Source organism: Calidris pugnax, unplaced genomic scaffold (assembly GCF_001431845.1).
Source record: "Calidris pugnax isolate Ruff unplaced genomic scaffold, ASM143184v1 scaffold36, whole genome shotgun sequence".
NCBI lineage: Eukaryota > Metazoa > Chordata > Aves > Charadriiformes > Scolopacidae > Calidris > Calidris pugnax.
The window spans coordinates 3,787,616-3,804,593 of record NW_015090825.1 but is presented as its reverse complement, the minus strand read 5'-3'; the positions used below and the strand labels follow the sequence as shown (position 1 = coordinate 3,804,593).

Here is a 16,978-nt window from a genome sequence, read left to right as displayed (position 1 = left end):
GGTGGTGGGTTGGGGGGGAAGGGCTTCTCCGAGGAGCGGGAGAGAGGCGGAGGGAGAAGCCGCCGAGCTCCTGGCGGCTCCGTGCTGCTCTGCCGCCGGGCGTGAGGAAGGGGGTGTGCGGAGGTAAGGAGGGCTGTCACCGCGCTCCCGGGGAACAGAAAGGGGCTACCGCTGCCCTGCCCGCCTTTGCCAAAGGGCTGAGAGGAGCCCCCTTCCCTCCCCGCGCCTCTCCGCCAGCCAGCCGGCAAGTTACTTTTGTTCGCAGAGTTCCCGCGGAGGAGGCTGGGGGCTGCTACGGGAGGGCGAGCGAGGGAGCGGGAGGGCGAGCGGCCACCCCCGGGCACCGCTTTCATCCCCCCTCCTCGTCCGTGTTCAGGTGTCACCAGCCGCCGCCGGAGTCTTCTCGGGAGGGAACCCCCCCCTCTTCACCCCCCCTACTCCGAGGAAAATCCGTGTGCGCTTTCCCCGGTAGCTTCCTTCCCCTCGGGTAGCCGGGGTGGTGGAAATGGAAGAACTTTCCTTTGTCGTAACGACAGGGTTTTAGTGACCTCCAAAGTTTTGTTCCGGGAGGAAACCGTTCGAGAAGTTTTTTCGGGATTCCTGCTCGTTTTCCTCTAATTTACCGCGCTGTTCTTTCGGTATCCAGCACGCTCAGAGCGGTGGGGCAGGAAAAAAAAAAAAAAACAACCCCACGATTTTGGGACGTTTAGGTAGGGATTTCACCGCTTTTAATACATTGCTTTTTTAGTAACCGCATTTTATCTTTTGCACGTTCAGATGCGTGGCGTGGAATACATTTGTAAATGCATATACTTGCCTGTGGATAGCAGAGGATAAAGATGGGAAACATGGGGAAACTAGACAGATTTTAAACATTCCATTCTCTTGGACGGAAGATCAATAGTTGAAGATTTCTGCTTGCACAATCTATACCTTGACAATATCATAATTAAGAGATCTGCTGCTAATGTACGGTATCGATAGTCATTTCAACTTCTGTTAATGCTTAAGAAACGTAGTAGGCAATTTAGACTAATATAAAGGAGTTTTGGATATTCTGGAGAAACTGATAACTAGGCAAGATTATTAAACTTTGTGATTGGCTCCTGACGAAGCTCCAGATTTGCAGTTTTTCAGAATAATATCAGATATTTAAAATACACGACTACCTTTTAAAGATGCGTGTCTGAAATTTGACTACCAAAAAAGAATATATCTTTTGAGAAGACCAATTAAGGAATAATTATATAATGGTAATCTGTGTTGCACCCATTCGTAATATATAGTTTCATGATGCCAGGCACTGTAAATTTGCCGGTAGTGCACTACACAAATAGGGGGAGTTAATTTCTATTTTACGTATGGATTTTTTTGAAATCATTAATTGTAGTGGCTATCCCATGTATGATACATACATGAACTGATGGATGCTAATTATGAGCTATGAAATTTTAATGGTATGTTTAAACAGTTTTAGCTTGGCTCTTCCAGTTTAGTTCATTGTCTCAAGCTATCTGAGACAGAAGAATCTTAAAATTTCTTGCATGTACATTATTCCCTCCATCTCCTCTTTCCCTGCCTTCCTTTGGTTTAATTTAAAGCAGAGTAGCTGCTGAGAATACCTGTACATGTTCATGTGAAGAAAAATGCCCATTTTAAAGATATACAAATCTTCTTGGTGGATGAGAGCAAACCCCTCATGCCCTGTACGAAAACATATTGAGCTCATATTAATAAGATATTTGTTGTGGTATTAGTTTGTGATGCCAAACAACAAACATGAGAGAGTGCAAAGATAAAGCTGGTGCTCTGATCTTTGTTTAAACAGGTCATGGTTTTTATTTAATGCTGTGTGCTCATTACAGGAACTGTCAGCGGGAATGTAAAGCGGACTGGAGTTCTGATTTGGCATACATAGCCAATTCTGACATTGATGTTTCTGCTTTTTGAGTTAGTGGTTCATAGAATATAGTGTTGTTTGTGATCCTGTTTATTTAATTGCATTTATTATATGGAATTAGAAATAAATATTCGTATAGTGTCCTTTCAGGAACCATGATGATCAGATCTGCCTCAGGTATAGCCCTCCTTACCTGAAGAGTTACACAGGAGTGCGCTCTTCTACACAGTAGAACATGTAGAGGTGTATAAAAAGGTTACTGTTTTATAAGTCAGCTAGAATTCTGCCACTGAATTACAAGGAAGGAGACTCAAATCCCCTGAAACCAAGTAACTGCTTAGTCGATTATCCAGGCAGTTTCTTTTTTCAGGCATATGGAAACAATATCAAATAGTAAATAAAAAAATGCATTTATAATTGAGAATTTTAATATTTTTGCCTATGAAAACACTTTCAATCTCAAACGATTAATAAACACAGTAAAAATAAATCAGTGCAGTCCGTCTGATTCTTACTGAACCTTCCTTCGAAGAATTTAAGAGTCGATGTGTAAGGTAATCTGAAGGAAGAGTCTTTTCACATGTTTCTGTTACATTAAGACATATTAGAATATTACAACGTACACTCTGAGCTCTCAGAATAAGACTTAGTGCTGGAAACTTTTAATTTGGGTGTTCTGGATCATACACCAGTTTGGATTCTGTGATCATTGTCCGTAGATAAATTGGGTCTGTGTGAGAGTGTCTGAGAGCCAAGTGGTCTCTAATTGTTATTTCTAACTTAAATACATGCTTCTGTTTAAATTCTGGATATTCTAGGTTAATGTTTCAAAAGATAAGCAAGGTAATAGTAATTTAAGGAGTCGTTTAAGGGAGTCCTTCAGGGTCACTGGACTGTTCTCCTTTGACTTCCTATTAGAAAGTAATCTTTTCATACTGATGTTATTACAAAGAAAATAACATAAATGTAATGGCTGGGCAAGGTTGCAGAATGACAGTCCCATATAAGATCTGTTGCAAAAAGGAGTAGAGCTAATATGGTAATGGCTATTCACCTGCTTCTTCAGTGGCCACCTCTGGAGGGTAAAGCAGTTCATTCCTTTGACTGCTCACTGCTTGACCTCATTGTTGAAACTGTCAACAAGTGTGACAGCTTTGCTGTGATTTGATACGACAGTGGAAATTGTATTAGAATTAACAAATAACCATCACGGCATATATGTAGTAACTTGCAGTCATAACTGATTTGGGATTCATTTCACTAACCTAGATACAAAGTGCTTAGCGTTTTCTATTCAGTCACTATTTAAAATGCCATTACTTACCATGCGAGTAAGATTGGGTTCATAATGTCATTTAAATATGTTGTATTGTGTGTGACTGTGGAGAGTCATGTTAGTGTAACAAGGACTTGTCTTCTTTTTTACACAGATTTGGAGGTGTAGGATGTATGTATAATACATTTCAATTGCAAGTGTTTGCCCTTATTTGTTATATATTTTTAATTTATACATTTCTTCTAAACCCAAGACTTACCATGTTTAGCATAGATCAGTTTTTTGAAAGCTGTTTTTCAGGTGGCATGCCCTTTCGACCTTTTAAAATTCAGTTCCTTTGCCATGTAGCCAGTCCAGCCTCCCCTGTGCCAGGTGAGGGTCTTGCCATTCAACCACAGCCTGAAGCCAGCAGAGCAGCTGTACAAGCAGCATACGAAGGAGCCCGATGGTTGCTGATATTTTTGACTGTTTTTTCTCTGCCTTTTGCTAATTGGCTGTTTTGCTCAAGCTCCCTCTTTGCCAAGCTCTCGCAGTCGCATCACTTCGCTTAACATGCTGTAGAGCTCAAACATCCTGCATGCCACTTTCTTTCTTAGCACCTTTTTCCTCCTCTCACTGACTCCATCATATCCCATCTTCTCTCTGCTTATGTCTTCTTTGTGACGCTGATCCCACTTATTTTTTCCTTCTCCATAAAAGAAAATGGAAGGAATGTAGTGCTCTGCCATTGTGCTCATCATTTCTCTGCATTGCTATATTATTTTTCTCCCATATTCCTTGTTGAGTTTCTGGAGACTGCAATTAGTTTGGGGCAGAGACTCTCTGTTACTGCATGGTTGCATAGAGCCTACCGTAGTTTGCTGCTGAATTTCATTTGGTTTGTGGATACTCATGTAATAATGAATAGTAATTCTAGGATTATTTCAACTTTGTGGGACAGCCTTTCTTCTGGTTCATTGGTAGTAAACAAAAAAAAAATTCTTACTCAGTGCTTATCGTCAGTGTATTGCTGTTTTAAGGTATATATCTCAGTTTTGCACCCCAACACTTTATCCCTAGTGTGAGTAATTTTTGGTAAAGTTCAAGATACCTTGCCTATTGAGGCAGGGGTGGGATGGATTAAAACTCAACTAGTGCCAGTAGTTAACCATCTAGTAGCTTGAACAAGAACCAAAACAACAAAAAAATGTCAACTTCAACATGTTTTCAACACGTTTCAGTGGAAACTTCGGATTTGGCAACACCAAAAAAAAATGTTCTGGTTTCACCAGGTTGATAGGTAAGAGGGAAGGGAAAAGAAAACCAAAAAATGTATAGTGGGTTCATTTCACGACTTTGATACGTTCCTCCTAAGTGTTTTTTTCGCTTTGATTTCCCTTTGCTTTTCCCCCTTGAACTGTGTGGCTTTGTTTTAGCATTTTGTGCATCGCATGAAAATTTGTGGTTGGGCCAAATAAAATCTTCAAAAGAGTCCTTCAAGCAGCCGGCGAATCAGCTGATGTGCAGCGGCTCGGAGTCACAGTTCGGAGGCAGCCAGCCCAGTTGTTGGCCAGCGATTCCTGTCGCTTGGCACAGCCCGTGCCATGTCTTGCAGGGTGATAGCTTCCACCTGAGCTGGCCTGGCTGCCGGGGGGGTACCGTGAGTGCACTCTCCTGAGCTCTTTTCCTGAATCCTCTTTCTTTCATGAGTAGCCTCTTCAGCTTCAGGGAGAGCAGTGATTTGAAGCATCCCAGTGTGAGAAAGGCACAGTAGGACGGGATGCTTTGCTAATCAGTAGGATCTGGTTTTTAGGTCTGAAGAATATCCAGAGGTGTTTGACTTGAAACGCTCCCCCTCAGGACTGTGCGTCTGGGACTTCCCCTACACTATCTTTCCTCTCTTCTTCTTTGAAGGAAAGTCTTTAGCTGCCTTTGTCTCTGTTTCATGTGGACCATATAGGGGAGCTCTTTGTGGACATGACTTTATGGGTAGGAGGAGTGAGTGGGCCAAACAACTGTTGAGTAATTTTAGCTCTTATCAGTTCTGGGCAGGATACCTGGAAAAATAAACAGAACAAAAACAGTGACTCCTTCCCTGAACATTAATCAGATGACATGAAGGATTTCAATGGGATGGATGCAGCTAAGTGAGTGAAAAGTGGAAACAATAAATAGGACAGTATATTTAATTTTCAAAGTTTTGTGTCTAAGAGAAAAAATTGTAGCTGTTAAGTATTTGCTTGATTAATTTTATAATTTAACTTCAGGACTTAATAGAAAAAGGTATACTGATCTCAGAAGTAGCATCACTATAAATATACTTACATGTAAGCTGTGTTCTGCATTCCACCTTATATATCTTTGTGTGCTGGTACTTTGGCATTTCATTCATCTTGAACTACGGGAATAGGTCGGTCACTTTTATTTTCCGATCTTGTTTATTGACATAGAGATCAACAGCCTTTCAAGAGGTGTCAGTGTTAGATTTCTTTCTGAAATTGGACGAGACCGTTGGCAATAGAAATTTCACAGACTTAGCACTGCTGGTGACCAACACTGACTTTGAATGCTTACATGAAAGCTGCTTGAACTGTCTACTAAAATAATCCTCTCCTCAGTGTTAGGCTTTGACATATTCTGATGTAATAGTGGTATCAGAGCGAACATGCTAAACCAGATGGGATGTATTCTGCCCTCAGATATGCATGAACGATCACATTGGTCAGATTCTGTGCATTTATACACGATTTCCATTGAAATCGGTTTGACTAAAATATGTGTCGCAGGAAAGTGGGACTTGACCCAGCAGGACTTGTACAGATGTAGGCTAGGAAATGAGTGTGAGGCCACTTGTCACAAAAGAGTGAAGAAAAAGAACATTCTTCACTTAAAAATGAAACCAAACTGTTTCTTAAATATATAATGTTTCAGTATTTACACAGTCTTCTTCTCAGTAAATAATATTTTAAGAGATTCAAGAGCTTAATCAGATGACATACCCAAATTGCAGGCTGAAACGTAGAATCAAATCCCCACAACCCTAATTTACTCCTGTTGGAGTGTCCATTTTGGACCATTTTCCCACATAACCTGTATTTTTAGCTATTTTCCCATAGAATGAGTATTATCATTTTGGGAATTGTAATTTGTCTTCTATGAATGTACACTCATGATTTTCAGTAATGTAGATTTTGAAATACTGCCAGAGATGAAGGCAAAATTTTAGAGTGAAGAATCAGTTTTCTGGGTTTTAGATACTTATTTAAAACTTCCTTCTCTAGAAGTAATTACTTAAATAGATTAGCTACCTTGGCAGAAATTTAGGGATAAATACAGGTAATATTGAGCCAAAACAGTTTATTTTCGGGGAAAAGATTTAGTTTTACTTAAGAAAAATCTATCCATTTAAATGTTTTATCCAAATATGATAATGTTTTATACATTCAGGCAAGATTGTATGTAGGATTACAATAATGCATTTAGCCTTGACAAATGTTCAGGCTATTTCTAAGTCTTAGAGTATTGTAGTGTTGAAGTCTAAAATGTATTGAATATATTGTAAAGTGGAAGTTTAGGGTGAAAACAAAGCAATATTATTAGGTTGTGTTTATTTTTAAAATGAAATAAATGAGTGGTTATTTGTATGGATGAGAATTTGATTCAGAAAATGATACTACTGAAGAGCCAAAATAAAATTAAATCTTCATAAATAGAATATTCAACTACTTTAGTTTTGGGAAGCTAGGTAGATAAATGAGAAAAAGTAATTTAAAATCATACAATCATCATTCAAAATAAGACTAGCTAAGAAGGCTTCTAAGTGGTAACCACTTTAAATATATGCAGAATTATATTTCATAGGCAAATGTGTAATTTTTTGTGTTTTCTGGACTCATTCATCTATCTCTGTTTCTGGATGTCAGGTCAGAACTTTGGCATGTAGTAGGTACAGTATATTTCTGGAGGGAAGTCTGCAGAAGTGGATGTTAGGGCATAGTTCCAAAAGACAGATAATTTATCTAATTTCCTACTTGATGTGTCTATATATTTTTTTATGACAGTTAAAACTAACAAGTATGCTAGTGTTCTTTATAAATAAAGTAATGAGAGAAGCGTATATAATATTTGTGTTTGAGCGCAATGGAAGAAAGCTAATTTGAAGAAAAAAATAATTTCAGTGAAGAATTTTGTCATACTGTGTTTGACAGGTCATTATAATCAGCGAAGGAGAACAATGATGTGTGTTTTAGCATGGTGAGAAATAGCTTGGGGGATTTTGTTGATTCTTTTTTGTTTCTAATGCAGGTTAAGGTAATTGTAATTAGAAATACAAGGTCTTATTTAAGTTGCTGAATTTTTTCATGTTACAAAGCACATTGCTCAGTGCCTTGTAGATCTGCAGTTATCAAATATGTGATATATAATGATGAGGGACTGAAGTATTCATTGATAGGTGAAATAGGAGATTCTAAACAGAAGAGGATAGATCTTGCGTTTTGTCTCATTGAAGTCAGTAAGATTTTGAGGCGTACAAGTAACTCAGAATTAGGCCCCGTGGTTTTGGTTATATGGGTGGGAATAGCTCTGACTTCCAGGGAAAAGGTACAGTCACAGAACTGAGTGTCATTTAACTGATAACAGTCAGCAAATTTAGATTTGCTGGCACAGAAAGCCATCTCAGATGTATTTTAAAATGACTGCCCAAAGAGTCCCCTTAATAAATCAAGGGGATGATATAACTTCTTTCAGCAGAAGCCAGTGAAGAGAACAGACTGAAAGATGGGGTGCTTAAGATCTCTTTCAATTAAAAATACACCATAGGCAAAGGTTTTTGAAAATACTGTAGTGGAGCATATGTGTTCTACGTACCAGATGAGGACTGTAAAATCCATAGTAAGAACAATGGTAAGGAGGCATCTGTAAAGGTTTTATTCCCATTTTTAACCTTAAGACAACTTTACAAACTTGCACAGCGATATACCTCCACACTATGGCCGAGGAGCAGATGGAGCAGTGTATGTTGCCATCTCATGGTCCTCACAGAATGGATCGGTTGAGCACATTCTGTTGTAGTTTTGTGGGTTTGGTTTTTTTTTGGCGGAGATAAATCTGCGTTACAGAACTTGCCCCCATTTGTACATTTATTTGCTGCTTAAACCCGGGGATTTCTCAGCCTGTGTGGATGTGAAGTTAGGGCTGCCCTTTGGCGTGGTCTTGGTGGTGGTGGCCTGAGGCAGAGAGGTGGCCAGGGCCGGGTGCCAGCCCTCTGCACGCTCGGCCAGTGCCGGGGATGGAGGGCTGTGGGCACGAAGGCTGTCACCCTGGCGTGTTTCACCAGCGCTAAACTGGCATTTAGGAAAACTAATAATGTGCTCAAATGCCATACTGCTTCTCTAGCTGAAGTAGGGTGAGGTTTCCTGGCAGGATTTCTAGGTCACTACATTCATCGCGAAGAGCTCTGGGAGGTTTGTAAGGGCGACAAACACCTGAAATGGCACCACAGGTTATAAGATTGTAATTCAGTTATTCATGAGGAGTCTTTTGGTTTTTTTAATGCTGTTGTGTAGTTCTCACTGACACAGATTGCAGGTAGATAAAGTCTTTGCTTTGGGAGAAAGGGGCTTCATAAGTGCGTATTTCACTTCAATACATAGCAGTTTTATTTGTTTATTTTTTAAATGCAATGGGAAATGTTTCTGTGCACGGCAAATTGTGTTCATTTAGGAAGCCTGATGATTCCATCAGTAGAAATGTGCGTGATCGACCTTAAAATCTACAAGTGTCTCAATGGCATGTGATTATGCTGCCTTCACTTTAAGGTCCTCCTTTGTCAAGTGGGTCCAAACCAGTCTGGTAAGGGGAGACTCAGTGGTTTTGGTTTGCCAGGACTTGCATTCTGTTTCAGAAAATGAAGAGGAGGAAGAGGAGAGTGTATCCCTTTGGAAAAGCTTTCATCTGCAGAGTGGTTTGCCTGGCTCATCCTTTCCCACAGAATAATGCCTTTTTAGGATTATTTCAGTATTCATTTCCTGATGGCAGAACTGAACAAAGATAGCAGGCTAATTCCATTGATTGGCTTCTATCTGAAATGGGTATTTTAGACTGCAAAAAACCTTTAGCATTTTCAGCCTATTTCTCATAGTGAGCGATTGCTTTGCTGATTCCAGTATGTTCGCTTATCACTTGTAAGTCTATAACAAGCTTTTTGCAGGAGGGTTAAAAGAAAAGTAGTAATTTGTGGTAATGAAGCCAGTCACTAGGGGTTAGAGGAATGTTACTATGACAATTGGGACCATTGCTGCACAATACCCTGTGGCACTTTTATGGGGTTTAACTTCTCCGGATAGAGGATTACCTGGCAGTTTATGAAGAGCACCGTAGTGCAGTATAGGGGAAGACGTGAACCTTTGATGAAGCTCTTGGAAGGGCTTCTGGTTAACAGTATCCAAGGTTTGCACAAGAAGCAACCGTGTCACTATGTGGTCTATCACAAACTCTCACGTGCTTCTTTATTTTACTGCTGTTGTCTTACTTGCTTTCCCTGAAAAAATACAGCTTTCTTTTTTTTTTTTTTTTAATACTACATTTCATTTCTTCATTGCCTCCCCAAATCCCGGCTTGTCAGACTCTCTGAACAAAACTAACACTTTTTCTGTAGCTGCCTCTTTGCCACTGGTCTTGGTTCTGCTGAAAGTTCCAGCATCCTCTTCTTTCTTTAGGTTATCTCACTGTTATTAGTGCAAAATCTGGCAGCTGCCTCTCTTCAACTCTTGCTGGAGCATGCTATTGCCATGTTGTGCTTCTTGACCACCAGATTTTTTGTAACCTACTGAAGTTCATTGCTCAACAGATAACTCCTTCACAGCTTTCTGTCTAGATTTATAACTTCTTTTTTATTATCATCATCATCGCCAGTATTTCGTCTTGGTTTCTAATTATTATTTCAGAGACATCTGCTTGGGCCATGTTGTTCTCAAGTCTAGATTCATATTTTTTTTATTGCTGGAATAATTTTCAAGAAATCTCAGTGTTATTTTTAGTCTTGAGACAAAGGGTAGATATTGGAGGGAACAGTGGGGACAATGGAGTGAGATATAGCAAGAATGGATGTGAGAGTGAACTGAAGGATGAACATAGAATAAAGCAGAATCTGTGAGTAAAAAAGCGAGATTAAAATAAAACGTTGGCTTGAAAATGGAAAAATAGAGAAATCGGATGCATAAATAGGCTGGAAAATTCATGTAAAAGAGAGAAATAATTATGCCAGCTATACAGGAAGGCTGTGAGATGAAAATACCAGAAATTTCAGGCTGAAAAAGTAAAAAAAATCTTAACACGAAGATTTATTTGAGGACCTCATTGAAGCAGTTAAATATACGTCTGGGTTCAAGCACCTGCCTTGTCCAGCAGTTCCTCAGTAGAGAGATTGCAGTCCACATAGTTTATGGCCTGATGCAGAGCCTTCTGAAGATGATGGAGCAGTGTCCATTGTACACAGTGGGCTTTGGGTCAGAGCTCTGTGAACATTTGAACACACGCTGGAGAAAGCAGCAGCAAAATAATGTATGGAGAACATTTCCTGCCATCGGTAAGAAGATGGCTTAGCTGATTTAATAGCTTTTTCTCAGTCTGTGATTCTAACAGCCAGGTTTGTGATATTTATTTTAGTATTCATGTTCTTGCAGTCCTTTTTACATTTCTCTGTTTTTCCCTGGCAGACATCCCGCAGCTCCATAAGTCTGGGGGAAGAGGATGGTTAGCATGTTGTTGCTGTGGGGATTTGAGTCTTAATGCTCTGTGTTGTTAATGCTGGGCATATAATTTTAAAACTTGCATGCTATAGAAGCAGATAATTATTTCCCTGCTGCATTTTATCCTCTGGTTTGGGAAAGGGAGAGATTTCAGAATATTTAAAGAGAGAAAAAGTTACGATTTGGGGGACTATTGAAAATGGAAACAGAAAGAGGGGAGTAATGGGTGTCAGTCTGGTTATCAGTCAAGCTGGAAAGAGACAGCTTGTTCTGTCGAACACCAAGAATGTTAGTAGTCAGCCAACCACTTATGCAGGAAGAAAACCCTAGACTGAAAGGTAAGGTTCAAAGACATCTGTGTGTGTTTCTGAAATGAGCTTGAATTAAGCTTGCTTTTGAATTATGCTTACTGATTATGTGTGTTACATGTCTGATTTTTGTTTAGCACAGGCTATTCATATGGTTGCTAGTTATTTTATTTTTATTGCAGGATCTGGCTCTTTCTTTTCCAGTCTTGACTGCTTTTCATGTGTCCAGGGTTGACGTTGGTGATTGTCATTTGGCAGAAGGCTTAGCAGTGCTGTGGCATCTCTTTTTTTTTTTTTTTTTCCCTTTTCTTTTTTCTTGCCTCAAATGAAATACGTTATCTTCCCGTTTTCTACGTGTTTATCTGGTGAACTTCTTGCTGAATGCCTGTGGTCAGCATCGTCTCAAGCTGGCCTAATAGCGTGATTCATACACTCTCCCATGTGCAAGAGTTGATTCCTTTCTTAAAAGAACTCTTCAGCACTAAAAGGTGTATAAGCAGCGTGCTGCTGGCAGTGGTTTGTCTCTGTTTGCAAACAAATTTGTTCTTTTGAGTTACTTTGTGTTGGTAAGTGATACTTCCCACTTACCCAGAAAGAGGAAGCGCAGCTTAAGAGTGGGCTTTGGGGTACCTGCATACATCATACATCTGCTGTTTCTGCAGCAGATTTGGTGTGTAACCTGAGAGAAGTCATAAAGGACAGGACTCGGAGAGAAGGCTGACAGAAGGTGTTTCCTCAGCTGCTGTGAGTTCCTGGGAACTTAGGAAGGCCAAAGGGAGATGGTAGGTCCCTAAGGCAGTGCCTTAACTTCTTCGTAACTGCAGTTCAGTTGTGTGTACAGTGGGCATAGTCCCTGAATTATAAGATAAACACTGTGTTTTTCAGGTAGTTTGAAATCCTTATGTAGAGCTGTGGAATTATAAATTATTAATCTTACTGGAGAGTATTTCTAGAGGTCACCAGTTGTAATAGTTTCTTTCAAACAGAAGTAGGTTCACTTAGAACACTTTGCCCCCTATAAAATCTCTGACCTTGCCTATTCAAACTTCTTTACGAATGCATCATTTAATATAGGAAGCTCCTCAGGGAGGGTTCTTCACATCTGCCATCATAATTTCTTATTTCCTAAATGCAGCAATTTGTACTTGATTATTCTTACAAGGATCGTGCCTCCCATCCCTCCCCCTGCTCTGGCACATTCCTTTGTGCTGCTGCTTGTTCCGTAGCCTGAACGCGGCATCTGAGAGTGTTTAAAATCCCAAATTTTCTTTGTTGTTATTCTAGCATTTCCTTACCACTCAATTCGAGGGGAGGGCATGAAGGAATCTGCTCTTTTATGCTCAGACTGTTTTCCAGCGGGTTGTTAGTGACAGCAAGTTGTCATCATTTTACAGCCATTCAGCAAGTAACAAAACTGAGCTGAAGCTCTCATTTCAGTTTCCTAAGGACAAGATTTCCCAAAACAAAAATACGCCACCACTTCTTGGAGCGCTTAACATCTGTAGTAGTTAAGCAAAGGACTGAAGCACAGATTTTTAAAGATGCTTAGATGCTTGACTGCCGCTAGAACTGAATTGGAGGGAAGTACCTGTAAATAGCTTTAAAAATTTGAGTGACTGTGAAGACCTCCCTCATCCATCACTCTTGGCAGTGGTCCCTTCAGAATGAAGTAAGGCACATCAGCAAGGTCACATAAAATACTCGCAGTCTTGCTTTCCAGAAACTGCACGTACCAAGTGGATTGCTGCATTCTAGCATGGCTTTTCATGAAACGCATCTTCTGAAGCAGATTACTTATATTCCCTAGAAGAAAAGAGCCCTCGCTGGCATGAAAGTAAATATTTAAGGCAGACAACTTTTAAAAAGGATGCAGGATTATACTGTAAAAATACCCACCTTTATAGCTTATAATCCATTTTTTATTAAAACTGGGAAATAAAAGTAAAATTCACATTTAAATTACTTTTTGCTGTTTCTAGGGGATACTCTTTGCATTCCACTTGGTTTCACTCTGCTGTTCCTCTGCCCATTTTCAGTGCTGCTGTTCTCGGCTTGCATAACCTTCAGGGAAAAATTTATTCCCAAACATAAAACCTGTATGGATTTTACTTTCTTAATATTTAGTAACATTTAACTCCGCGTTAGCCTTTGAATCACTTTCTTTTCCAGTGAATCCGGACTGTTGGACTAGTGCTGACTGAGAAGAGAGCGTGTTTGAAGAGGGTGTTTGTGTCAGGAGTTCCTTCAGTGATACTATAAAACCAGGAGCTGGTGCGGAGAAGGCCGTTTGCTCCCTATCTTAGGATGTAAAGAACAACCACTTGCAATGCTTCCCCTTAATAAATGGCACAGACTTTCTGAAGAATTGGTTAAGCTGGTTCTTGTTTAATTAACTCGCATTTTAATTGTGCACACTTGTATATATTAAATTTCAGGTTTGGTGGGGGAGGGTTTTGAATAAGGGTGGGGAATAAACATTCAGCAATGCAATAAAAAAAGAAAGTAAATGACTGTGTTGAAGAAACATTATTATTTGACATGCCATTCTGAAGAATGACTGCCTTGACTGTTAGATTTGTATTAAATGTCTGAAATACTTTAGAAAGTTGCCCCTGTGTTCTTTAGTTTACTTCCTCTCCCTGCTTCCCACCCCCAGTGAAAGTACGTTCCTCAAATTGCTGAGTTGGAAAGATTTGTGGTGAGTTCTTTGAGCTGTGTGTCTCCCTCCCTCCATATCCCTCTTTCACGTTCACCTGCTGTTAAATAAAGCGAATTCCAAACAGGTTAACTGTCAAACAGTTATGCTCCATCTCTTCAATCTGCTTGTAGGTTTTTCGGAGGGGAGTGTGCTGATTAGGTCAGGAGATGTCATGGTCTTCTTCCGTCGATGTAGGAAGATAGCAGATATGATCGCCTGAAAAAGCCAAACGACGCAGTGCAAGCATGGCTTTCTCCCAGTCCCACATTATGGCAGCTAGAAGGCATCAGCACAGCAGACTCATCATTGAAGTGGATGAGTACAGCTCCAACCCCACACAGGCTTTCACGTTCTACAACATTAACCAGGGACGTTTTCAGCCCCCACATGTGCAAATGTAAGTATTATAGTTTTGTTATTGCTCTAGCACAGCCCTCTGAATTGTTATTGCCTTGTCGATGTCGTATTTGATGGACCAGTCAAAAAGGATTCAAAGAGCACTGTTTTGCTGCCTTTCTAATAATAATTACTATAATGATACAAAATCAGTCCATTTGGAAAGTGTAGGTACTTTGTTAAAGAATGGGAGAAAGATCACTAGCATAAGTTTAATACATAATACTTATGTATTAAAAAGAGAAACAAACAACGAACAGTGGTAATAAAATAAGAGATGCTACAAGGATGATGCTTTCTGCAATCTAAATAATGTTTGTTTGCATTTTGCACTTGCTTATTGATGTAAATAGCTGTTGAAAATACCAAGCCTATATCTGTACAACACGTATTGTTTGGTTAGTTATATTACAGCTACATACAAGGGAAAAATCACTTCAATAAATAAAATAGTGTGGGCACCCATCCGACAACTTACTTCCACACCGATGTGCCGAGGATGCCAAGTGCTTAAAGAGTAATTAAAATAATGTGTTTGTTTCTGACTTCTTATATAATGACAACATCAGTAAAATTAACTGCTCTAAATGATTTACTTGTAATGTAAAGTGGAGAATTATAATTACAAAATGAAAACTGCCATAAAGTTTAAAGCCAGAAGAAAGAGCAAACCAGTATAGCTATTACAAATAAATTAAGTATAAAATTCTACTGTAAAATATTTTTATAGGGAATAAAAATGTCTGCACCATTTTATTGTGTTTATTAAAGAGAGAAGCAGCCTTATCTTTAGATCAGAAGGCTGGTTTTCATTTTTTTAAAGGAAACTTTTTTCCTTTTAGGAAGACTGAATAAGTAATCAACTCATTCACATTTTTGGTATTTAATATGATTTGGTAATTTACAAACATAGGCCATTATTTCTGCAGTTTAAAAACTCGGCAGTTATGACTGGTTGAATGCTATGTGTCTGTTCAGTGAATGCTTTCATACATTCTTTGGCATGAATTAGATACCAGACTAAAAAAGTCTGAAAATTAACAGATATGCCAGGGTGTTGATCAAACACTCCGGTTTTGGGGGCAGTGTATTAGCTTATGATCTGTGTTGGGTGTTTTTAGGTACTATTGGAATGCAAACAGTAAAATGAGTTGAGTGTTAGCCCTGGAAAACATCTTTTGTTTATAGAGCTGGCAAATGGTAACAAAAGTACAAACAAACAAATGCGAGTTCAGAAATACTTTTACAAATGAAAATGCTAAATGCAGGTTGCTTTATTTATTGTGGCTTAGCCATTCTTTGTGAATATTCAGACAGTTCCTGGGCACTCATGAATCTGTTCACTGGTCTTAAAAGCTGAATGTTTTTAGTGGGCTGAAAATAAGTTATTTATTAGTATCCACTTGGTACTCAACAATATGCTGTTTAAACTTCTAACCAGTAACAAATCATATTACTGGAGGGCTTAAACAGTCAACTGGATGATAGAAGTTCAGCACCTAAGCAAGTACTTGAAAATAACCTATCCTTAGAAAATGGTTCCTCAGAAGAGTTTAGCCATCTCTCATGAATGATTAATACTACTGTAGAAGCTTGTGCAAATACAAAAGCAGGCTAAATCAATTGAAACATTTACCACAATCTGACCTATTCTTTCTCCTGGTACAGAAATTGTAAACAATGTCTCTGAATACTAGCAGGATTGCTTTTGCCCTCTACCATTGAATAGAATAATAACAAAGAAGGAAAAGGTAGACATAAAAAGTGTAACAAAAGCACCTTTTATTCACATCATTGTTATGGGTGAAATCTTGGCCCTGCTTTAGTCCATGCAAGTTTTGTCATTAACTTCAGGGAGGTGAGGGCTTTGCCTTGTCTTTGTGTGTAGTTTCAGAATGCCTAGATTAGTGTTGTCGCAGGCAATCATAAACAGATTTCACATAGACCTGTTAACATTGAACTCGTAGTAAACTACTTTAACCACAGGGGTTTTATTTGTGCTCCTTTTCTTCTGAACTCAATCTGGCAGCTCTTCCTTGGTATTCCGTGCATTTTTAGATTTCTTATTTCACTTTTTAGCACCCATAACATGCCGACAGCCCTTCCTAGCCCCATCTTAGCCTGGCATTCCTACGCTTATGAGATGATTGGGTTGCCACTGACCAAGTGGTAAAGTCCATCAGTTGTTTCTGCAAAGTTCCTGTCTTGCTCCTTTGTGAAACCACTGAAATCTAGTGTGTAAATGAACTTCTATAAGTGAAATTTTTTAACTTTGCCTTTTAGTTTCTCTGCAAGTTTTCATACTGCTTTCAAAAAAGCCAAATTCATTTGCACAAAAATAATCAGCAGATCTTTACTCCTCTGCTCATGCTGCAAGCAGTGCATTGGGTGTTGGTGTGACAGCTGCTGTGGGAATGTGTTACACAAGAATATGGGGATCGAGCCTTCAGAAATTATTTCCAGTAATACAACTTAGGTGTATTTGTGAAACTTGACATATGTTTTTACCTATATCCGGCCTCAGTGTGTGCTTATCACATCAATCTGAAAATCTGCATCTCATTTATTATTATTTTTTTTTTTGTTGGTATCGATACCTTTTTCCCATGAAAATTCTCTGGCCCATTGCACAGGATTTAAAAGTTACACATACCTCAGCAACCAGGAAAA

The 16,978-nt window shown here is 39.2% G+C and overlaps 1 protein-coding gene across 3 annotated transcripts in view; it reads left to right on the top strand.

The window, feature by feature from the left end:
* Positions 1-13: 13 nt before the first annotated feature.
* The window catches only part of MPPED1 (metallophosphoesterase domain containing 1), a 65,872-nt gene continuing 48,907 nt past the window's right edge, over positions 14-16,978 (top strand). Inside the window, exons 1-2 of one of the 3 annotated variants that reach the window (XM_014940185.1) lie at positions 14-123; positions 14,044-14,309. In XM_014940185.1, coding sequence (XP_014795671.1) covers positions 14,158-14,309 — 152 coding nt within the window. In that variant the 5' untranslated portion in view covers positions 14-123; positions 14,044-14,157. Of the gene's footprint in view, positions 124-11,025; positions 11,245-11,975; positions 11,997-14,043; positions 14,310-16,978 lie in introns of those variants that run through there. The other 2 variants (XM_014940182.1, XM_014940184.1) reach the window with 2 other exon arrangements.